This window comes from Pavona decussata, unplaced genomic scaffold, assembly GCF_977016875.1.
Source record: "Pavona decussata unplaced genomic scaffold, jaPavDecu1.1 SCAFFOLD_254, whole genome shotgun sequence".
Taxonomy (NCBI): Eukaryota; Metazoa; Cnidaria; class Anthozoa; order Scleractinia; family Agariciidae; genus Pavona; species Pavona decussata.
In genome coordinates, this window is record NW_028145657.1 from 6,482,082 (window position 1) to 6,507,053 (window position 24,972).

At 39.4% G+C, this 24,972-nt stretch overlaps 2 protein-coding genes across 5 annotated transcripts in view; both read right to left on the bottom strand.

The window, feature by feature from the left end:
- The window catches only part of LOC146456830 (beta-1,3-galactosyltransferase 5-like), an 83,636-nt gene extending 59,937 nt beyond the window's left edge, over positions 1–23,699 (bottom strand). The window contains exon 1 of the mRNA XM_085092875.1: positions 20,593–23,699. Within this exon, the coding sequence (XP_084949001.1) occupies positions 22,313–23,653 (1,341 nt within the window). The 5' untranslated portion in view covers positions 23,654–23,699 and the 3' untranslated portion in view covers positions 20,593–22,312. The remainder of the gene's footprint in view (positions 1–20,592) is intronic.
- LOC146456833 (uncharacterized) lies at positions 1,593–11,438 on the bottom strand. 4 transcript variants are annotated; one of them, XM_085092869.1, is made up of 5 exons: positions 11,284–11,438; positions 6,445–7,637; positions 5,310–5,392; positions 4,590–4,680; positions 1,594–4,141 (listed from the first exon to the last, which is right to left on the bottom strand). In XM_085092869.1, exons 2-5 carry the CDS (start codon positions 7,604–7,606, stop codon positions 3,861–3,863), a joined length of 1,617 nt encoding a protein of 538 aa, XP_084948995.1. In that variant the 5' UTR covers positions 7,607–7,637; positions 11,284–11,438; the 3' UTR covers positions 1,594–3,860. The 4 variants fall into 4 exon arrangements, with proteins under 4 accessions (XP_084948996.1, XP_084948995.1, XP_084948998.1 ...); XM_085092870.1 differs by lacking the exon at positions 5,310–5,392 and having other exon boundaries at positions 1,593–4,141; positions 4,575–4,682; XM_085092871.1 differs by lacking the exon at positions 5,310–5,392 and having other exon boundaries at positions 1,595–4,141; positions 4,590–4,682; positions 11,284–11,437.
- Positions 23,700–24,972: the final 1,273 nt, after the last annotated feature.

A 24,972-nucleotide genomic window follows, 5' to 3' on the forward strand; every position in this document is an offset into this window, starting at 1 on the left:
ATCAGACCTTATAAAAAATGTTAGATTTAGAATTTATAGTACAGTTTAAAAAAGATTAATTTAGCTACCTGTTGTACTTTTTTCATTGATTTTTTCATATCTTTTTTTTTTTTTTTTTTCAAAAAAAAAAACTGCTTCAAATGATTTATTTATGATTTTTTAAATTTTTTTATTAATATTTTCAAAATGGCTTAAATTCAAATAAGGAAGGGATACTTCCTTCCTTCTCGAACTTCGATACTACATTCAAGAACGAATTCATTTGCGCGCAAAATTCAGGAAAACCCCAATAAATTATACATCAATAGAAAGCTCAATTAAGGTAGCTTCAAATCAAATATCATTTTTTTTACGATTTGCCCTTATGAAGTGCCAGGAGCCACGAAACTCACAAACAACCAAGGGCTCTTATATTTATTTATCGCTTTTTATTAGTAGTATTAGGTACCAGATAGCACGAAAAGAGGAGAACTTGACGGGTGTTATTTAAAAAGCAGTGATATAGCAAAGAAAGCAGTGTCGGGCTTTCCCGATATTTTGCTTGGTTATTAAGCCCTTTTAAGCCGGAATTTTTAGAGAGACAAATTAGCTAATTAAGTGTGTTGGATAAATATCTCTTATTTCAAAAGCCCACGTTACAGGAAGATAAGCATGTTATATATGGTTGTAAAGCTTGTGAATCGAGGAAAAAGTAGAGGTGCCAAACAGATTAACATAAGTTATTCTGGTTACCAAAATGACTGCTGATCATCCTTCTAGTTACTGCAGCTTCATCTGTGCCATAGTTTCTCCTCTAGGGTGGGGAAAGGGTTATTGGTTCTTAAGGGGTCGAATTCGACCCCACTCATCGGAATAGGGTTAGGTATGGTGAGGCCACAAAATGTGCAAGTAATGCCTGTTGCTAAGTGGTGGTCACGAACGACAAATATTTTGATTTATCAAAATCCCCTACCATCGTTTTCAGTATTCCTAATCTCCTCCGGAATTTCCGGGTGAACAGTTGCTAAACATCCGTCAAATGTGCATAGTCGCAATATATCTTAACGGGTCGTTTTTATAATTGCCTGATGTTACTTAGCGCCAATGCTGTGTTGTCAAAAAGCATCCTAACGTTCTCTAAATTTGAAAGGGTCCTTCACGTTAAAATCGAACCATTTCCAGAATTTCCAGAGAAGAGACACGGTTTAAGACAAAAAATAGTGAATTCCATATCAAGTGCAAGTCTGACTTGGGGTCAATAGACTGTTCACAGTCCCCCTATTTTTCCGTGGGATTCTCGAGACCGGTACGCTTCGATGGAACCGCAGCCATCTTGGTTTGTAAAAGCGAGCGCGATCCGGCTTCCCCTCCCTCACTATACTAACACCCACTCCCGCTCTCCTCGGTAGTTTAGACACTCTCCCCAGATCGCGCTCGCTTTTACAAACCAAGATGGCCGCGGTTCCATCGAAGCGTACCGGTCTCGAGAATCCCACGGAAATATAGGGGGACTTAATACTTCCCTTTTGGTCACTTGGGAAAAAAAGCAGTCTTGGCGCACACTGAAATACAGATGTCAATTGCATTAAGCAATGTGATTCTCAAAAGATACAAGGAGTTATTAACTTTCAAAGCAACTTCAAGTTTTCATAACAAAAATTTGAGTTAAAACGTTTATTCAACAGCTCACGCTTAGAATGTTACAATCGCTTGGTAATTTGTTTCGACGGATAGTGAATGTCTAAGATCGCTTATGGATACTTCGTTTACGTAGCTTTATCAGCACCATTGATTGCAGTCAAAAAGTTTATAACTAGATTTTTTAAACGCAAGTAAATATCCAACCGCATCAATATTTGTGACTTGGTAGTATCACACAATTTCGTACCCATGCTCTTTGGCTGTCTGGAGAGACTCTGGGATATTGGACTTTATTATATGGCAAGGTAGTCTTGAGGTAAATCCGCGCGTTCTGATTGGTTCTTTCTTGGTCGGGATTTTACCATACGGACCGTTTCCATAGAAACGGTCATAAGCTGTGTATTTTTGTTTACGACAAGCGGCAAATTTGAAAATTTGCAGCTAAAACTGCGAAAAGAAAACCTGAAAATACTTTCATTCTTCGCAAAGCAACTACCCAAAAGACTGATTTCAACATGGACGAAGAAGAATATCATTTACAAAGCAAATTTTACTATCCCGAAGATCTAGAAACCTCTGAAGCAGGCATCAGCGAAAGCCAGGAAGCCATTGACGATTTCAGAAACAAACAGAAAAGTGAAAAGACAAAAGGAAGACCTACACTGATATGAACACTCTACTCCGTTTTATTGAAGCTAATGGCTTGAATAGTCAAACAATTGAAAGCCTACCTGCGTCCGAGCTTGACCACCTTTTGTCAATTTTTTTATGAACTTTTGTCAATTTTTTTATGAATCGTACGCAGGAAAAATGGTGAATACGAGCCAGCAACATTTTCCAGTTTTCAGCGCAATATACAGCGATACTCATTTTATCTGAGAGGAAATATCCATTCAACATACTCAAGGATAATGAGTTTGAAAAATCGAGAAGAGTTCTAGCTGCGAAGCACAAGTCACTAGTTCACGAGCACGACAGAAGAAACAAGCTGCAAGCCGCTCAGGCGATTGATGAAAACGGAGAAGAATTTGGCGACTCCAATCCAGTTGCACTTCAAAGAACTGTGTGGTGGTTTTTATCCCTACACTTGGGTTTCCGAGCCAGAGATGAGAGCGACGAGGACGATTGAGTTAATGCTGCTTCCGTTTAAAGTTTAATATGATCAGATATAATTTTCAGAGCAACCTTTTCTTGATCCGTACTTTGTGATGCGCCAGTAAATTTTCTGGGATCGACGAAACCCTTTTGTGAGTTTCAAAAACAAACCACAGCTGTTAAGATTTTTTCGTCAAATTCCGCTACAAATCGTTCTTGAAGTCTTTTCTACAATCAACCTAAATATATAGTAAATTTGTTTTCAAACTCGTGGTACCGTAGCTTGTTCTTTCTGGGTTGCTCGCGTCATCAAAAACACGTCACGACGGAAACGCTTTTAATTCAAGTGACCGGAAGTGCGTTTTTATAAATAAACAAGCTCCGAGTGCCATATAATAAACTACTTACTAACCTAGCTTGCTCGAGCCGTACTAGGGAATATTGGCCCTCGGTCGTTTTTGTACGGACCTCGCTGCGCTCGGTCCGTACTGCCACGACCTCGGGACAATATTCCCCAGTACGGCCCCCGCGCTCGGTTAGTAAGAGGTTATTAATTTTCTCCGAAACAAATCCTATGGTAGAAAAAAGAAAAAAATATCGAGTGAAAGATTATGATGTAACCGGGTAGCCAATCCAAAAAAACCTTTTCTTTCAATTTCCCCAGAGTCTCTTCTAGTGACCAAACGCTAACCAAAGAGCCTGCGACGAATTCTGGCTACCAGACTGGGGTGAAGACGGACCGAGCTGTTTCAGAAAAATCAATAAAATAAAATGCAAGGCGCGCCATCTTTTTTACTACTTGTTGATACCTTAATATCTCTTGTTCAGTAAGTTATACACAGGGTACGTTTGCCGTGGTATGGCCATTTCTCAGATTATAGATCGAAAATTTTCAAACTGTAGCCAGCTAGAAGCCTAAATGGTTAAATGTCGCAATAGGTCAGCCCATATTGTAAAATCTTCATCATCCTGAGTATCTTCTCAAATATTTAGCTAATGTAGGCCTTGAAAATTCCTATGTATGTACACTTTATACAAAAAGGGAACTTGCAGGAGAGACATGTGCGCACTGCTCCAATCAGACCGGCAAGAAGTGACAAGACACAAAGTTCACCCAAGTGGCGAGACTAATTCTGAACAATGAGTTAAATGGTACAAAACTCTTCTGCTAAATCCCTTCGACTCACAAGCCTGTGACACAAGGCTTCATACAAGACTTTGTAAGTTGCTCCAGATCCATATTTCTCTTTCCACTTTTCCAACATGCTTAAGGCTTTTTTAGCGTATTCTTCGTTGTTCTTATGAAATCCAACTATTTCTGCTTTGTTGAAATTCAAGCGTCGAGCAAGTTTTTCCCAAGAATTTCCAATCCTCTCGGACAATTCCTCTAATTCGTCGTCACTGACAGAGCCATCTTTGATTACCACTGCAATGAAAGTAGCATGATGTCCTAACTATTGTTTGACAAATCTTAAGCCTCAGCCGCTGGAATTGAATCGATTGTTGTATGCTAGCCTGTTTTTCTGTACATTTTACGCTTATTGTTAGTAACTCGTAAGGTGAGGCAAATTCACAAGAGATTTCACCACAATCGGTACATGGTTTATCGGTGAGAGTACCCTAACCCTAACCCTAACGCCCCCTTCCCCCTCCCCTCCCTCCCCCCCAAATCTAGATAGGGTTAATGGCCTTCAGCTCCACCCACGAGTCTCCCATAGCTCGGTGGTAGAGCATCCAAACTAGTAATCGGTCTTAGGTTCGACTCCTAATAGGATTTACTTTTTCCAAGTACACCTGTGTCGATCACTAACTAATACACCATTTTTATAAAGATACATAGTTATGACAAGCGTCTTTACTTCTTTTTAATTCACCTGCAGTCTCCTCGGCTACGGTCCTGGGTTGCTTTGATTGCTGCTGTCTACTATTAGAACCTGAAAGTCTCTTCAACGCTCGAGTCGATGCATCTGTGGTAACAAAAGCCAAACAAATGGAATTAAACTAGCCGCAAGTAAAGAGTCGGCAATCCGACAACACGCCGAAAAAACCACGCACGGTATCCACCATGCTACGGCGAAATTCTTGAAAGGAATGAAACCAATTACAAGCTCAGAATTTTTTTGGAGTCTTTACACTCAAACATTGACAAGAACTCTGTTAACGAAAGAATGGAGTTCCCAAGGGCATATGTGCCGCTTTTAAGAACTCTTAGGAGCCGGAATTAATGAAGCAGTGATTTTGAATTTCAGATTCATTGTCCCCCGAAGACGAACCAGAGATACGGTTCGAAAATTTGGGAAACTTTTTTAGTTTTTTAGATCAGTTTTAAGCCCTCTTTTTTACCAATTTTAACTGAGCCCAGTTAGGACTGGAATTTAGGAGGGTGCCTCTTTTGCTACTGCGCATACGTCCTGCGCATGGTCCAAGAAACTCCGGTGCCAACTACTACGAATGTATTTTTTGCCGTTGAGGACTATGCAGGTAAAGCAGATCTTAGCAAGGTTCTTGGAATCTAAAAAGATAATTTGAGGAAACAACTGGAAAAGTATTTTTTAAAAGTAATCGATATTATTGCTAAGTATTTCGTCAAAATTATCTGTGTGCCCCATTGTCGTGGTCGCCGTGGTGCCAGTACTTGAGTAGGATGAAGACCTCCATAAACTCGAAGCTGTAGCGTCTTTTGAAACACAATTAGAACGTCTTATATTATTAACCATTATAAACAAAAACCCTACTAAATGTATTTTAAATGGGGTGGAAACAAGCCTTTTTCCCACAATGTAGAAAGAAGGAACATCCTCGCCTAGTTTAGGGCAGTGCAAAGAGTTGACGTATCGCTTAGTGATAAGAAAATCCGAGTCCACTCAAAAGGGGCCGAACCTATATGACCTTCCGAACACAAATTCGGATGTCTTATTAATGAGCTACAGGAGACTCGTGGGGTCATTAAACTAGGTTCATGTGACAAACATCCCGCATACTGCTAGGATTTTTTTTACTTAAGAGGAGAGGAGGACCAACAAAGCATTTTCTCAACACTGCGTCACCAAACCTACTTGTCACTAGTTAATATTATAGGTTTAAACTTAAGTCCTGTCCACACTAATCTCCGTTTTCATCTCGCCGAGAACGTAGCAAAAAAATTGTAGCATTTCGTGTCATTTTCGTCTGTCCAAACTAAAACGCTCGAAAATAATGAAGATGACAGGGACCTGGGGTTTCGCATGTTCGGCATATATTCGAAGTTAAACTGGAACCGGTGTCTTGTGACACTCTTTACGTATACGTCACCGTTTTCAAAAATCGTCGTTTTCAGCTGTCCCTTTAAAACCGGAGCGTTTTTTAAACCATGCGTTTTCAAAGTCTTTACTTTTGAATCTTTTTTCGAAACGAGTTGCTTTTAACGTTTTTAATAGTTTTATCATGGATGATAGGCTAAAACGTATGTGAAAGTATGCGCTTTCAAACGAAAAGGCTTTACTGAGGTCGGTGCTTTGATTGAATGTCAACATTGAAAAAGTCTATCGAAATAACAAATGGCTACGTTTGACCCCCTTTTACGTTAAAAACAGATCTTTTGGTTCACAGTATCGTCCAAATGTGAGCTAGAAAGTAAGACCTCGCCCTCGGGCGTGCAACCTGCTTTCGGAAACGCCAGGGGTATTTGCTAATTTTTTCACACCTTTCACTTTTGCTTTTATCTTTATTTAAAGGAAAAATAGGTCATACCATTGAGAATACTCCTCATCTTTGCGACAAGAGCTCTGCTTTGTTCCTCCCAACTGTATTCCCTAGCATAGGTGTCTCTTAGAGTCTCACATTCTTCCAGTCGAGTTTCTCTATCTTTAGTCCAAACCTTCTCGATCTCTTTGGCCCAAACCCCAGCATCTTCTGAAGGAATCACACAACCAGAACCGAAAGGAACTTTGGCTAGGGCTTCTCCAAATCCCGAGTTGGCACTGACAAGCACAGGCAGACCAGCTGACAAGGCTTCCAGAGCAGTAAGGCCAAAACCGTCTGACCTCGAAGGCATGATGACAAGATCCGCCTCAGGAAACAGCTGTTTCAAAGATTCCCTGCTTTCAACAAATGTTCTCACTCTCAGCTGATGTGGAGTTATATCACAGAGCTTTAAACTATCTGCAACGTTGTCTTGTTGCTCTTCGTAAGCGCCAACGAAGATGAGCTGCGCAAAATTCAATTTACCCACAGCTGAAGCTGCTATATCATAGCCTTTCAGAGAGAAATCTTCAGCATCGCCACGACCAAATGTTAGCACTCGGCAGTTGCGTCCGTCTTGCCTGCCCTGCGCTACGTCTAAAAACTCACTGAAAACGCCTGGTGTAAAAACAAATACGTCTTGGTCTTTTCCACAATAGCGGAGATAAGAGCGATAAGCCTCTGCCAGCTTTGGCCCTACTGCTACAACAAAATCAGCTTTTACACAGAGTTCTACCTCATCACGACGCTTTTTTTCTCCCTTTGGAATGGCGCCAGAATAATCCTTATACATTCCCAGCTCCTCTGGATCAGTATGCACGAACTGAATCCACTTGCATGGGTGGCTTTCTTGTATGACTTGGGCTTGGCGACCAAGCACTACGCCATGTCCGATTACGAAGTCAAACTTTAGGTTGCGTGGTGGAAAGCAAAGCCAATCGGTTTCATTGTCAAAGCCAGTCCTTGTTTTGGCCTGAACGAGAGTGATGTTGTTGGCCTGTGCATCTCTTTGGTCTTCCTCGTTACATTGTGGCAGAAATACAGAAATCTGCACGTCAGGAAGTTTAGCTAGTTGTATGGCTAGCTCTCTGTTGAATGTCGACACACCGCCGCGCTTTGATCCCCACTCTGAGGCCAGTTGTACTAATCTCAATTTTTGGAATGATGCCATGGTTCCTCGATAAAGATAACGTTTCGTAGCCCTACAATCGAAATTAAATAAACTTGTTAATTAATCAAATATGCGAATGGTGCATAATATACGCTTGAAAATGAGAAAAAAATTCTGGCAGTTTCAAGTTATAATTCAAGCTTGTGCGGGATTTGAATCTCGCTCAAACCTCAGGCCCGTAGCAAGGCTAAAACAACTGACGGGGCCAAGCACATTGGTCAAACAAAGCTACCCCTCCCCGCCCCATCGTCACTCACTGAAAAAAGAACGATTAGGGATTTTAAGATGCAATGAGAACAACAAAAAAGGAGTAGATTTAGTAAGCAAAATAATAACTTTGCACCTGTATCACACTTTTTCGCACATTTCTTTGCCGTCACTGTACGACTAGGATGTAAAATTTCGTAATAGCCCTTTTCACGGTTGACTCTGCTCATTTGAATTACAGTGAAATCTAGCATGTATGTGAGGCAATTTCGGGCTATTTTGTAGTTTTAGCCCAAAATTGCCTTGCATCCACGTTGGATAACGTTGTAATGCAAACGAGAAAAATTAACCGTGAAAAGGGCTATTTCACGTTTGAAGGAGATGACGTAAACAAACGACGACCAATTTTTCTTTCTCTTTTAAAGCTTGGAACCGGGCAATAAGAATCCGATTGCAGGAGAATTTCCTTTCCAGTGGCTTGAGAGGACATATTTTTGTGGCTTTCAATAAGAATCAATAAGAATCCGATTGCAGGAGAATTTCCTTTCCAGTGGCTTGAGAGGACATATTTTTGTGGCTTTCAACAACGCGCTAACACTAAATTCTTATTTTAAAACTATAAAGAACATTTAAATTGCTGTCAATGAACGGACTAATCTCGTACCCAGATCTCCCACGGCATTCCCGAACCGACTGAGATCTGGGTACAAGATTATGAACGGACGTCTCAGAAAACAAGTAGTTTTATTTCAGCAGCTTTTTACGGCTTGATATTGGTTGATTTTTAGCTATCTAGGTTTATCAGTTACTTTAAGACTTTAAGACTAAGGTTACCGTGTACCTTTAGAGGTGTCTCGCGTCCAGGCGATGTAGCGCGTCCGGTTTAAACTGTAGCAAGAATTTTGAAACAAAATGAATTGCCGAATTTTTAGCACTGTTTTCTCGAATACATTTTTTCACTTGGGAGAGCCACTTCAAAGAGCTAAAACTCAAAGGGAATTTGTTCGTTTGCCTTCAAATTTGGACAGTAGCTAGTTTAACATATAAACAACAAAAATGTGTCTGCGAATTTTTTCTTTCGAAATATTTTTTCTCCGAGAGAGATTTTTGTACGATCACTCCACATTTTTTTCGTCCTATTTCGAAAATGTTCTGTAACTTTTCATTGAGATTGAGTATGGCAAAACGCAGACCACTGTTTTTAGCGCTTTGGGTCCGGAAACTAAGGAGCAAATTAAATTAGCGAAAAACAAAATTCGCTTTGACTTGTGGCTTTCAAAAGGTGATTCGGACGCTCGCATTAAGAGGTTGTGACAATACAGTTTGTTTCAAAATCCTTGGTATAGTTTGAGAGCTGGCTATCTGGCTCGCATTTAGAGGTTGTGACAATACAGTTTGTTTCAAAATCCTTGGTATAGTTTGAGAGCTGGCTATAAGCTTTAATTTGATATGGGGGTTTAGGTATCTACAGTTTAAACTGGACGCGCTATATCGCTTGGACGCGAGACACCTCTGGTTCTTTTTTCCATTTCACAAGGTAGGAGTGCCTTTGTTGCTGTTGTATAAAAAACAATTGTCAGCGGAGGAAACTGACAGGTAATAAACAAGTTGTTAAGGTTATGAAAAGGCATTTGTCGCATCAGAATTCAAGACTAATTGTTGCACATGAATTTGTTTTAACTATATATTTTTTGGCACATTGACTTTAAACTTCCAACCCCTCCTACCCCCCCCTGCCCCCCCCTCCTGCCCCTCCCCCTAGGCTATGGGCCTGAACCTAAAAACTAGCCTCAATTTAGTTAGTTGTACTTTTTTCATGGTAAGAAATATCAAAAGCAATGTTAATTGAAGTTTCAATGTCTCCAACATCATTATCAAGATCAATCTCACTTATGGATGACATTTCAGCATGACATTCCTGCACTCCCGAAATGAACTTTTTAATAATCTTGATAATAATGTTGCAAACATCAAAAGTCGATCTACATTTTCAGTCTCAACAGACTGAAGCAAGCCGGAGGAGGGGTGATGACTTCCCACCATCTCCTTTACCATTCTTCTACCAATAGCGTAGCTCCACTGCTCAACAATATATAAACCAAACACACAACCGTTACAATTCCTTGATTCTTTCTGACGAATTCGAAGGGCCGTAACGCTCGCAACCTACGCGTCAGCACTCGAATCTCTTTACTATACGGTACTGAGCCAAATTACCTTATTAACTCAATTCAACTCAACGAACGAGATGCGAACGAGCCGTGTGTAAAGAAGAGGTATACGAGACGTATCGTTACCATGGCAACGGACACCGCATTAATGTCTTTTTTGTCCTTTTTGATCCCTTTGCAAAACACTTTTGTCCGCAAAACCTGCAGTTCAACGATATGATATCATTTTCTTAACTTAGAGGACGTCTTTCTCAAAATGGCCTTTGTTCGCCTCTGAGAAAAGAGGCGAGATTGGATGGGTACGATTGATCGCAACACATTTTAATTCAAAGAAGTTTGAACTATGCTGTTCTTTCCAAATAGAATTCACACAATACTCAGGCAAATTCACACAATACTCAAGTAATGTTTAGACATCTCATCTAATAGTTCTCTTAATGTTTCTCAGCTATCAGTTAAAATTAATACTGCCATTTCTCAGCCGTTAAAAGTTTGGCCAACTCTCAGTGTTAGGTTAACCCGATACAGACCTTCAAGACTGACTGACTTGATTTGGATTTGACCCTTTTATTTTACTGATCAATAGTGCATAGGTTGATTAGGGACATAAACATTGGAAACAGCATCTGCTCTCTTAAAGAAAAGAACTGAATTAGGTATTTGACATCTGCGATTGAAGTATGAAGGCGAGGTACAGTACGCGCGCGGGACGCGCGCGCCGAAGTAACTGTAAGTGTCGAGTGCGTGTTCAGCTCAAGAGGACAAGACCCCCAGGCGACAATATAGCATGTATATGAACGCTATTCGCTTGAATGCTTGTCTATAGATACGTTGTAACGCATATGCTGCACTTCTGATGGACATGATTAAATATTCAACTTGATGGCATTCTAAACGATAAAAATAAACCGTAAAATTCTACAAAGAAATACTGATTAGGCTCAATCATGACTCTTGCTTAAATCGGTTACAAGCAGTGAGCAAAATGAAGTTCGTAAAACCAATTAGTATCAGGATTACTATTCTGACTGCTGATTTGAAAATCAACAACAAACAAACAACACTTTAACTACCGAACTGTCTGCAAGAGTAACTTGATTTGATGAACTCTTTGAAACAGGAAGCGATCAAACCTTCAGCAAAACCGACTGAAACTGCAACATTTTCGCTAAACCTGCCGGCTTGACTGACAAGGTCGATCTAGCGAAGAAATCATCGTCTCCTAACTAAGTCAAACGCAATTGTTTACCCTCCTTATTTAAACTAAAAATATATAATGCTTATTGAACTCTCTCTCACCTGTTCAAAGTCTCTGAGAAGTTGTTTCAGGTTATACGTAACTAACCTCCAAATCGAGGTTTTCCATATAAAATACTTCGCTAACACGGTCGATGGAGGAAGCGATTGCCGATCTGTTCTATTCTTAGGCGTTCTGGCGTTACGGAAAGTCGGAAGAAGAGATGGACGTCATGAAGCCACCTTTTGCCCTCCTAAATATTGTGCTATTGTTTTACCTGAATTGAAAGAAACCAATCCTGAGCGATGCTGGTCTTGTCACATACGCTTATCAGGAACTTGTAGCCCGCTGATAAGTGTAACGACTTCTATGAAAACTTCATACCCAAAGCTTTCCACGGCTATCATATTTGAATATGGTAACAGAGCCCCTAACTAGACTCCGGCATAATAAGCGATGGGATCAATCCGGCCGAATGGGCTGTAGTGGAAAAGAATTGATGTGTTACGAGTTTCAAAGTTCGCTCGCTGTCGAGGTCAGTTAGCCTGAAAGCCGGTTAGCGTGTAAGAGCTGATCAACGTCTTGAGGTTTGTGCGACTTATCGCTGACTTATCTAGGAAGATCGAAGGGCCTCTGCTCGCATGGTACTGTGTTTGTACACTGTGTTTTCAAACCGGCAGATTTTACCACGGGCACAAGGTGGCCCTAGCGTTTGAGGAAAAATTTCCGGTTCATTAAAGGGGACATTTTTTTTCAGTGATAATGTTTATTACGTTGTATATACTTGTTTCTCGCGTTAACCGGATATGTGGATGAAATCCTTAATCAAAGAGGAAATGTTAAGGGAAATTCAGAGAATTTTACCCTGCCTGTAGCAGAACGTAGCTGGCTTGTTTAGCGACCTGAGGGAGCTAAACCAGCCAGCTACGCGAAATAGCAGAGACGCGAACGGGGAATGGCCAATGCAAGTGACCGTTTAATACATAAAGGTTACACAGAATGACACGCTCTCAAAATCACTTACTTGGATAAGAAACTGCAGCGATAAAATGGTATAGAAACGGCCTAAAAAAAACATTAACGGTCCCCCTGCTATACAAAGGAACCTCAAATTTCACAAAAAATTTAACTCAAAATTAGAGAAAGCTAGTAAACGTTTATTTGCTATAAAAAGCTCATGCCTAGAAGGTTACAATCGAGCTATTTTTCTGCAAAATCAATAAAATGCCAGGTCATACTTCGCACCGATTCGTTGATACATTTACATTTTTTTGGTTAGTAAGTTACATGCAGGCTGTGTTAGTGTTACGACCAAAGCACAGCTAAAATTGCTCAGATTATAGGTCAACAATTCACGACCCCCGTAAAATCTTGGATAACAGAATTAACTCTGAAATTTATGGGTTTTTGTTTTCAATCCTTGAGTTAAATATTGAATCAGTTAACCATTTGGATCTGTGGATAAGTTAATCAAAGGCGGCGCCAGTTCAGGAATGAAAGCAGATGAACAGTTTTTGTCGTTCCTGTAAAGCTGCTTATTTTTTTGTACAAGGTGGTTCTAACTTTCGGGTCTGTGGATGAAATTCTAAAATGCGGGCACTCAAATGAAAAATACTAAGCTTTACTTAACCGTGGCACTGCATGTTTGTTATTAGTTGTATATGTAACATGGTTGAAGCGTTCGTGTCTGTGGATGAAATGCTACTGAGGTGATGTGTTACTGTCCCTATCTTCTTTTGTTTATCTTAAGTGTTTACATAAAGGAGTTTTGATTAATAAAAATATGTAGTAGATATTTTTTAAACAAATTGTTTGTTTTTGCCACTGAAAGAACTCTTAAATCTGCTGACATTTGATCCAACAACTAAGAATTGCCGGAGCACAAGTCGAACTCAGACCCATGAATTGGCAAACCTAATAGTTTTGCCCTCAAAACGGTCCTAATAAGCTGATACCTCGAACGTTTCCGCTAAATCCTTGCGAGATACCAAGCGGTGACACAAAGCGTCGTACAATATCTGGTAAGTTGCCGCCGAGCCACATTTTTCTTTCCACTTTTCCAACATGCCCAATGCCTTTTTAGCGTACTCTTCGTTATCCTTGTGAAATCCAATTATTTCTGCCTTGGTGAATTTCAAGCGCCGGGCGAGCTTTTCCCAAGAATTTCCAAGCTGCTCTGACAACTCTTCTAATTCCTCATCTTCGACAATGCCATTTTTGATCACTGCAATGGAAGATAGGAAATTTTCATATAACAACTTGTAACACGCGGATATATACTGAAATCCCAGCATATTATTCTCAGATCAATCCACTATCTTAGGCAACATATCTTTATGGTAATAAACTCCCTTTCATGTTTTGCAATCAAACTAATAGTGTTAAGCATGCATGTTGAAACGAAACTACTTCGAATTCCGAGTTCTGAATGACGGTCGGATTACAGCCATAGGTAAGTTCTCAAAAAGGTTCAACCGGGCGACTCTGTCCGAAGGCTAAACCCCTTACACTTGTACATGCCCAAATGTTAACCCTTTCCCGTCTCACGTCATTTCAAAGATAAGCGAAAGGAAACATATATCCTCTACTTCATTGGCAGCAAGCCTAGCCTTTTCGCCGATAATTCCGTAGTGTCAGAAATTTCAGCGCAGTTTTTGCTAACTGCTTCACGGTCTATTTGTGAGGCTCTTAAAACGTCATTTTGCAACCCTTTCGAGTGCTATTCACCTCTAGGCGCAGGCTACCCCGTCCCCCCAAGAGTGGAGTGGAGGGTGGAGTGGGGGGGGGGGGGGGTGTGCCAGGGGTACATGTAACGGCTAAGCGAGGCCTAAGCGGGTAGTCGGGGACCAGACTACCCTGGACTCTGGACCCACGAACACTGAGGTCAACTGCCTACTAGTTTAGTTTTCTTCTCGAGCTGACCCTTCAGTGGAGTTTTACAATTTTGTTTTCATTTTCAAAAAAACTTGTTGTTGTTGTTGTTATTACTCTGAAAAAATTCTTCTCTACCAGCTGCATGTGTAACATATCCATATCCTGTTGGTAAAGAAATCCCAGGTCCTTAAAAGTAACTCAGACAATGTTTGCAGGATTCCATCACTAAACAGGAATGAAATACAAAAAACGACATATGCTTGTTTTGGTTTTTTTCTTTTTACTAATTAGCATCCAATGCAAACATAAGTATCGCTTTTTTATTCAGTAAACGATTATTCACCGAGATGGAGGTGGATGACGGTGGAATATTTGTGAACAATTGTTTTAGTAGACACTAAATAAGTGAATATCCTGCGCAAATAAGTTAATTCATTTTCTATAAATTTCCGAAAAACGATGCGTGCCAATTTCGGGAAGGCTGGGCATGGGAGGGGGGAGGGGGGTTGTTCTGAATTCACGACAGAACAGGGGTTGAATAGGAAACACCATTATATATATCCCGCGGTTCAAGCCGTCAGCGAATCAGGGTTCGAGAAAAACATTATCAACTGGTTTGTCATATACTACTAGCAACAAATTATAAATTTAATTTCTTTTCCACACCTCTGTCGCGCTGTGTCCTTAAAGACGTGCGTTTTGTGGGACTTAAATGCTGCCGTGTGCTAATATCGGGTGAATCTCTCCTCCGTTTTAGAGATGGAGCACCTATAGAATAAACATGTTGAATTAAAGGATTGAAGCCATCTTCACCATTTAGAATAAGAAGTCGTACTGCTGATTTCTTTTTAAATTTAATTTGTATTATTAGAGACCTTTAGATTCTAGGACGTGTACGAGGTCGACTACGAATTTTTCCAGCAAAGAGTGAGCGCGTTTGATCGAACCAGTGTCATTTTGGCGAAAAAACGGAATAACCGTCGGCATTTTACCAATAGTTTTTCCAATAGGCTGAAGAGCTCTAATGACCACCTCGTGTCATGTTGGTGACCAAAAAAAAAAAAATGAGAAAAAAAGAAAAAGAAAAAAACAAAAGATAGCCGTCGTCATCTGACTACAAGGGGGGCACCAATCGGGGTACGTTGAGTCGGGGAGGAGGAGCAAGAAAAATAGAGAACGAATAATTATTTTTCCCGCCGCCTCCCCATACCACCTCCCCTCAGTAGTTTAGGCACTCTCCCCAGGTTGTGCTCGCCGTTATAAACCAAGATGGCGGGAGTTCGATCGAAGCGTACGAGTCTCGAAAATCCCACGGAAAAATAGGGGACTGTGAACAGTCTACCTTATTGTAGGAAATTAACAATACACTTTATTAACGCGATTTTACAAAATTTGCGTTAATTTAATGTATCTTAATTAATGTCGATGGAAATTTAATGCACGCTATTTTACAACATTGTTATATGAAAGCACCTTTATTTCATTACAAAACCTTATTATCTTTTGAATTGATAGGGTCTAGTTAGGCTTCAAAACCAAATTTTCGGCTTTAAAAAAAACTTAGAAACATCCGTGTACTTGTCTTGGAAGGTTTTATTGACCGAAGCCAAAACGCAGTTTGGCATTCAGAAATGTAAAGTGCGAGTTTGCAGAATTATGCCGGAAAATCGCAGTAAATAAAGGAAGATGCTTATCAAAAAATTCGCCTTAATTTAATGCATGTAAACCTAACTTTTGAAAAATTCGCGTTAATTTAGTGTAACGTAAATTTTCTTCGCGTTGTCAACGTGCATTGTTAATTTCCTATAATAAGGTAGGTCCCAGGATGAACTTGCCGTAAAAAACGTCTGCGAGAATTAAGGATGCACATGCATATTTAAGATCGTCGCTTTCACAGAGATATATCTCTTCTTAGTACTTCGCTAAAAATTTGAAGTATCAAAAATCTCATATTCGTAATTGGACTCCGTTACAAAAATCTAAAGGCCTCTATTGTGTTGTTTTGTGTTTGTAGTGTTTTGTTTGTTTTATTGCGTCATTATTGCTTTATTGTATTGTGTCATGTTGCTGTATTGTGTTATGACAATGCTATGCATATTGTGTTTAGTGTAGATCATGATGTGTTCGGTATCTACGTGCACCTGTATTTGTTGCGGTGGTGGGGGACTAATAAGATTTCTACGTACTTGATGAAGCTGACATCCTCTTCAACTGGAGCTACTGTATCTTTCAAACACAGAATCACAACATTACAATTACCGTTCGGTAGAATTCCGAAAGTAACGGACCTCGTTACTTTCGGATTTAGCAGGCCAAAGGGGCCGCTACTTCCAGGCGGGAAGTCCTTACTTTCGGTAAAAAAAAAAAGGCATAAGAAAAAGAAAGGCCGAAATGATCGTACCATAACTTATCACTGTATCAAGTTATTTGACTCTGCTGACACTTGCAGCTTTTAAATTATGATAGTGATTCAATAAGTTTGAAATAAAATCACAAATGATTCTGCATGTTGTTTAGTCCAGACCTGCACTCAGGCTGTTCCGCATTACGCTTGCCGAGCAGAGTTTCTGTTTCAGTAACTTCTTTAAATCTGAAACACTGCCGATACAAAATCCCGGGGGGGGGGGGTACTCCAAAAAAAACTGGGTAGGGGTGTGCGGCCCGCTTCCCAAAACCCTTACCCTATTTATGACCAAAATCTGCGATTTTCCCTACCCTATTTATGACCTGAAGTAGCTTCTTCTAAAAAAAAAACTAACCCAGGACTAGAGGGAAAAAATCTATACCCTATTAATTACCAAAATGGCGGCAAAATGGCTAAAATCGATACCCTATTTATGACCAAAACAGCCGAAAAACCATACCCTTTGGCGCCGCACATACCTATATAGCCCATATAAGGGAGTACCCCCCCCCCCGGTACAAAATGAACGGTAATTACGATCAATGGTACGAACAAGGCAGGCAAGTTAAGTCGTCTACAAATTTGCAACCCCACTAACATATAACATACACCTACCGAACACCTCAGCCTTGCAACTTTTCCATAAATGCACATGACATAAACTACATCACATAAAAGCAGACAAAAACCTACAGTAAATGTAACAGTCACATATAATTTATTGATCTTTGAAGAGATTCCTTTTCATTTTCTTACAATGACTTTTTTCAGGGTTACTCAAACACATGAAATAACTTTTTATTATGGTAGCTGAAACCACATGGCTCCTTCGAGTGCCTATTTTTTAGGTTCTGGACAGTTACTTATGATATGCTAAATATTTTAGTGGCACCGTAAGTCGATAGAAATAGAGACAATTTATTTGTACTAAAGAGTCAAAATGTACTACTTGGAACGTTACATCAAATACAATCCAGAATTCTATTGTTGTTGGGTTGTCATTTTCGAAGGGCCGTCACTTTCGGGAGAGCCGTTACTTTCGGAGGTCAAAAGGAAGATAAAAATAAACGTTAGTTTCGGAGAGCCGTTATTTTCGGGGGCGGGGGGGGGGGGGGGTGGGGGCGCGGGAAAGGGGCCTGGGCTGACCTAGCTTTCACCGACTGAAGTTAGAGGCAATGGCTTGCTGCAGTTGTAACAGTTGTTGCTTAATTATCTCTAAAAAATGCGTGATTACCACCAATTTTCTTTTTGGATTCCAATAAGGCCCTGCTAATACCCTGCGAAGATCTTCTTTTCCGGCGCATAGCCATAAACTGCTCATAAACTGGGCAAGAATACCTCTGGCAAAATTACTCACTCCTGATTGGTCAAGCGACAAAAATACTTGCTCCTGATTGGCTGAGCACGCCATTTCTGTATTTAGTTGGTTTTCTCGGTTTTCTCTATTTTGTGTACAGCCACCACAAGTTCCACAATTCAAGTCGGATTGTTTGTGCCAAAGATACTTGGAAATCAAGTGCTACAGCTCAAGGAAATTCCTAAAGGTGAACTTTCGTTTCTTACAAGAAACAGCCAAAAATTATTTGTGTCAAAAGCTAAAAAACTTGATTGGATATTTTTGGTTGGTAAAACTGAAATCATTAATTCATGGCGACCAAGTGCTTCACGGCACCATGCAGGCTTTCACCCAGCTGTTTCACCTCCCTACGGCTTCTTCCAGTGAATGACACTGCTCTGTAGCTGTAAAATAATGACAAATGTCACCACAAAAATCAAGATCAAGGACATTCTGTATGATACTCTCGAATATATTCCATTGTCAAAATTTTGGAAACATATAGCATGTAAATGATATTGCACTGTTTGACAGCTTGCTGTGATCACTTCCTCTGAACCAAAGTATTTCACCAAGCCACAGTCGGTTCAAAAAGTGGAGAACTATCCAGTGGATAAACCGCTATCCTGCGGGTAAAATGTACTTCAACCAATACATTTTATCCGCCCTTTCTTTGAACAACTGGGGCCAGAAGGTGAAAGTCACACACCTCCCCAAGGATTGTCTCTCTTGTCTTAGAAATCCCAAAAACATATCTGTGATCCCTTACCTCGAATCATTAATTTGGTACCTGCTAATTTGCCCATCTCCTGATTCATGACCTGGCATTATATTTTCAGATTCCTGGAATATTCTAACCATTCTTCCAAAGCACAAGTCTTCTTAGAGTTCATTGACACCCCCCCCCCCCCCGCCTCCCCCCTGAATACAGTCAAGCAACCATTAGTTTAGTGCATGACAGCATGAAACAATCTCATCAGTGAAACTGGAGAAAGTGCAGACAACTTAGAGGAAACTTGAAAGAATCCTCGCCAAGTACACTTGCTGTTTGTTGTTTTACTTGCCCCCTTTCCTCAGTGATAAGGAGACTTATTGCTTTGTCTAGGGTGATCTGCTGTAGCTTGTCCTGCATTGCCTACTTCCACTACATAATAAGAGGCTGCTATAGCATTCAGATAGACTGAGATAGATCTGTGAAATATGTTAAAACTTCTTATGTCAAGTAAATAGTAATTAGAACTTTAAGTACTCATACAATAAATTATTAATAGCAGAGTGAATAATTCCCACTGACTGATTTGCTGGGGATAACACCATGATTGCAAATGAGCTAAATTTCTTATATCAAATTTAATAAGCACTAATTCATAGCAGCATGCAGAGGAAATAATTTTGATATTACATAATGGGCCAGTTATGCAAACAAAGTCAATGCCCATGGTTATAAATAGACAATCAGTTATAGACCTATAAATGGATTTTTTTGTTAGCGAATCATTGCAAGTTCAATTTGTCACTGCTGCATGTATTAAGAAACTCGTCAACAAGTTGAGGTCTTGAAGATATTCAAAATGGCAGAGGTTGGCAAAGACCACTGTAGGATACACAGCAAAATATTTCATGAAACTGGTGGAGTATTATTTTGTCATCATGTATTACACACTTCGTTTTTCATCTTTGCTAAACATTTCCAGGATCAAATATGGTATCCTTCTGGCGCCATTCTGGAAAAAAGTGTGCAACGATAAAGAGTATTCCTCACATAAAAGAATTCTCCAGGATTTGTGGAGTATATTTTTGCAGGGTGCCCAAGGGTCTTTGCCGCCACTGGTCATGTTGAATGTTGGAAAGACCCTAGGGATGAGGTTGACGTATTCAATACATTGAAATTAACTAATATATCCCAGTTTGGCAGATTGAAATTTTTCTAGACATGCACATATGTCACCCCATCTAAACTTTATTTTTTAAAAAACAACTGGCTCAGAGACAATTTCTCATGTACATTCATATATGTCTGGATAGCTTATGACTTAGGAAAATATAATAATTTTACTATGTTTATTGTTACATGCCAATGCATATTGTACCTGCATTGTCTATGTAATTATATTAATTAGTAAAAATAATATATTATAATGATTATTTTGCTAAAACAATCTCAGTATAACTAAATAATTATTGCTTTCACTACTTCAGAACAACAACAACAAAAATATTAATCTGTTTTCATTTAGAAAAGATGAAGCCCTCAATACTTCACAAAAGTGACTGAGTGCCTTAATTAGTCCTTGAATCTGATGTAGAATATTTTGCACAACCAATACTGTTGTGTATGTGCACTTAACAATGTAGGTAGAAGCAATCCTTCAGTACGTATACAATCATTTAATATTAGACACTACATTTTGAAAGTCTTGATTTTGTACAATTTAATATTCTATATTAATGATTGTTATTATTACCATTCTATATTATGTCATTCTATAATATATAATTTTGCTAAAATAATCTAATCTAAGTATTACTCTTACTGTTTTAAATAAATAAATAAATAAAAAAATGTTTTCATTTTAAGAAATATGGCAGCTCTCAATCCTCCACAAAGGTCATTACGACACTGTATATCATGTTCTTGAACTAGTGTGAGGTCCGTATTGGGAAAATGTCGTTTGAGTTCTTTTTTTTTTTGCAAGTTTATAAACCTGCAAAAAAAGGACGAGACCAACATACAGTCGAACTTCCCTTTGCGACCACCTCTCATTAGCGACCACTTTTCCAAAATACCAAAAGTTTTCAAGTCAAATCACTATAGATGGAACCTCACGTAGGCGACCACCTCTCATATGCAACCACTTTTAGGGATGATTGTTTCAAATTCTCAATTGTTTTTAACCTCCCGTAGGCAACCACTTGACACAATCTGCTGTTTCTCTCTGTCGCTGTAACATTTTGACCCACATCATTACAGCGGACACTGTATTAAAATCTCAAAGCTGGAGCTACCGGAAGTGTCTCCCGAAATAGCTTAGCATTGAAACAATTGATAACATACACATACACTACAGTGTACATTGATACATTGAAATGAACTTCAATCAGATTGAATCCCTTGTAGGATAGAAACTCTCTTATCTTGTAAATAGCAGGAATGTACACGCATGACCGGTGATGACTCTCTCAACCTTGCATAATTCAACAGAAAAATTGTGGCGAAAAAGAACGTCAACTGGATTATGTAACAAACGAACAAACGCGAAAGTTGTGAATGTTTTACACTTGAAATGTAACATTGCAAAAATGCCGTTTACTGTTTGCTCCTAAATCAGTCGGTCTAAAGAACAGTTATTACTTTGGGTTTCGATAAGCAATGCGGCAAAAGGGTTAGGTCTCCGCAATTACCATATGTAAATTACCCGAGATTTAGACCCCCTGTGGTCTGACCTCTGGTAAGCGACCACATCCCGTAAGCGACGACATATCCTTGACATTTTGGGTGGTCGCTTACGAGAGCTTCGACTGTATTTCCAATATGGACCAAACAATCTACAGTAGTTCAGTAAGGTTTTTATGATATAGGTTTTAGCATTGTTGCTTTCAGGTCTGCGTGAAACTTGTTTATGTTCTTAGTCTGGATAATAAAATTCATCGCTCGTGGTAAAACTCTGACATGATGGTTTGAACAGCTCCTATACTTCATAAGCATAAAAAATTATTTGAAAACAATTTTTGCTTTGTTTTTGACAAAAATTGAAACACTTTGCTCCTTTCAAATGCATGTTGTAACGCAAGTTGTCCATCGTAGCAAACTGTGTAAGAAAATTCAGACCAATTAGGAGCCAATTACATTGCTCAATTTCAACACAGACCAGTTCAGCTATTTAATAATAATATTATAATTAATTAATTAATTAATTAATTGATTAATTGACTGGTCTAATGTCTGACAATTGTAGTCCTTGAATCTCATGTAGAATTGTTTTGCACAACCAATTTAGCTGTTATGTATTATGTAAAAAATGTATTAGATAAAAGTTCAGCAGTCATTTAACAAGCCACTATATACATTTTGAAAGTCATTTGTAATGTGTAATATTAATATTTTTACTTTATTCAGAAATAATCGTCTGTATAATCCTCTTTTGCGATTGAAAAATAAATATAATTTATCTCATTCCCTGCTCAAAAGTGTTGTTCACTACCGTGAAACCAGGGGCATAATAAAAGTTAACAATTATACTACTTAATTAAATTGCTTCAATCTATATTATTTTGTTTGATATGGCAGAATTGGTCTTCTCTCAATCAAGCCATAATTAGCACTCAAGTACCTTAAAATTTGAATACCTGGAATTTGAGTCTTTGGGTTGTTGTTACGCAACTTGCAATGTGTTGCAATTTTGTTGCAAGACAATGCAAGTTGCACCAAGAGATGCCCAATAACATTAATGGGATTAATTATTAATACCAGCTCTCATCAGGATTTTGTGAAATAAGGTAGACACATAATAAAGGAAAACACAAGAGCTACTATGACACTAAGCAGTAATACCAAGTATAACAAAACCATACATAGTGTCATGACCAATTGGTGTAACCTGCAGACGTTAAAGTTTTGTGACAACTGTAGTTCCTCGATTTCCAGTAGTTTGGTTCTGAGGTAATAAAGGTGGGCGCTATCAAAATGGTGTCCAAAGGCAATTTTTGAAGCCAAAAAACAGTTTTTATAGTAAGTGACATTGTCATTGAGTTGAAAGCCAGGTATTGTCACGGGCTTTATCTTGCTTTTGTTCGCAAGGAGACCCATATAGGCATCTTCAACAGGGAATACTCTCCGCCGGTGCATGACCTGGAATAAAGCTGGAAGAGCCATGGAAGATATCACATAAAAAGGTCCAGCGGAATATGGCGGAAAACGTTCTTCAGGGTAGCAGTCTAGGGAAAGAGTGTTCTCAAGCTCTGTGCTGTTTCGTCTAACTTCGGCACCATCTTTGTAGACGTATCCACCGTAAAAAAACTTGCCATTTTCGGATTTACTCAACCATGTAATTAAATGCGGAATACGAATGTAAACATCGTCATCTGCCTTTAGGATGAAGCGTGGTTTAATTTGCATGTACGCCCAGCGAAATCCAGAGAGAACTTTAATTATTAAATTCAGGTAGTTATCCGTCGAGTTCAACACCAAAATGTCGTTGTTGAAGTGAGCCTCGCGTTGGACTTCCAAATCTATTGCTGGATCATTGCTCGTCCCGAGCAAAAAGACATGTTTCCATTTCAGCGAATTTAAGTTTCGCGCATTCATTAACCACGTGCTGCGAATAGCATTTCTCTGGTCCAGAAACGACGTTCTTCCAACTCCGGAAATAATAAGAACAAGCAGAAATAAATTATTCTCTAAATCTGAGAATCTCGGTTCCTCAATTGGCGTGGCGAACGAGAAATTGAACTGAGAACAACTGGAGCGAATCATTGGCAACACAATGGAATCCTTTATCTGCGAGGTGTTGCTCGCGCTCGCGAATAAATTGTCGTTTATATTTCTGGATTTGTTACTATAAATCCAAGAAATTCCACCAGTTCCATTCTTATTCGAAGTATTCCCATCGAGATTCAAATTGTCCTTTCCATAGATAAATTGATCATAATGGCGACTGTAGTTCCCGCCTTTGTTGTTCCGTTTCGGAATATAAAAGCTTGCTAACACAAGCAGCTCCACGCCAATAATGACAATCAGGGCAAAAAGCTGAACTAGCTGTCCTCTTCTGTTCGTCCGAGAGACCAAATTTAACACTTTTCGACGACAAACCGTCTTCATTGCTTTCGACTATATGTATTATCATTTATGATGCAAATTAAGTCGAATGTCTTGCCCCAACAGAGGGGGTGCGGGCATAAGTGGGGCATCCGACCTTTGAACTCTGTCCAAGGGATCGGAGGGGACGTTTTGAACAATAATTCAAGGGTAACTCGCACCAAAATTCATATGCTTTTTTAAGTATTTTCCATAATCCTTCTTTAATAAGAAAAGTTTTCTAAAAGGAATTACGATCGAAATTTGAAAACTGACTGAATTAGGAAGCTTTTTGCACGGCAATTCTGCAGTCATTTTTGAAAAGTGCGGTTTCAATGTCACGTGCCTTGTTACGTCACACGTGTGGAACAGATGCCCCCGTTCAGGATCATATGATAGTCGCAACTCTCAGCGGAACGACAACAAGCTTCCCCTAAATATGTACATATTCGTGGCCATGATGAACGGAATACCATTGAGTAATTAAGTTTTGGGAAAACCTGGGGTCCAAAATATTAGAGCAAGTAAAAAGAACCATATCAGTAATCGAGAATAAAGTGTAAGACTTGATATAGAATATATTTACATCGTGAACTATTATATTGTGGTATATTCAGTTGTTTATGACTGAAATCCTGTTGCATTTAGCTCGCACTTTGAACAGACAATTTCAATCGCAGGTTGACATTTTTAAAAGAAAATGTCCATCGAAGATTCGCAAGGCTTTGGAACCTCGTTCGCTCATGTTATTTCGTACAATTGATTTCTTAAAACGAGTGTTATCGTAGAGCGTTTAAACTTCAGGTTGTCATCGAGCATTGGTGATCGGAAGTTCAGATAGTCGCGTGTTACGTGTGTCCCAAATTCCACTACCCTGTAATTACCAAACAGCCCTTGAAAAAAGATTCAAGCAATGGAAAAACAAAATAGTAATAGCGGATGCAATAATGATAAAGGTAAAAAGAAAAAGGAACCTGGGAAGCGCTGCGTCGTGATGTTTTGCAATAAGACAAATTCAGACGTGGTTACTATGCATCAATTTCGGACAGATGAAAAATTTCTTCGACAATGGATTTCGTTTGTGCGTCAGAAAAGAGAGCCTGATTCATGGAGACCAGGTTCTGGCCACATTTGTAGCGACCATTTTCTGCCGGAAGATTATCATGGGTGCGGCTTAAAACGTGCAGGCCTTGCGACAAAAATGTTGCTAAAGAAGGATGCCATTCCGTCGAGACAAGTCGTTCCGACTCCCGAGTAGCTCGCAGCCGCACGTAGCAAGAAGCGCAAACTTCGCGATTCTGAAGAAAGGAGTGAGTTAGCGTCCCCCGAGCAGTACTCTACCC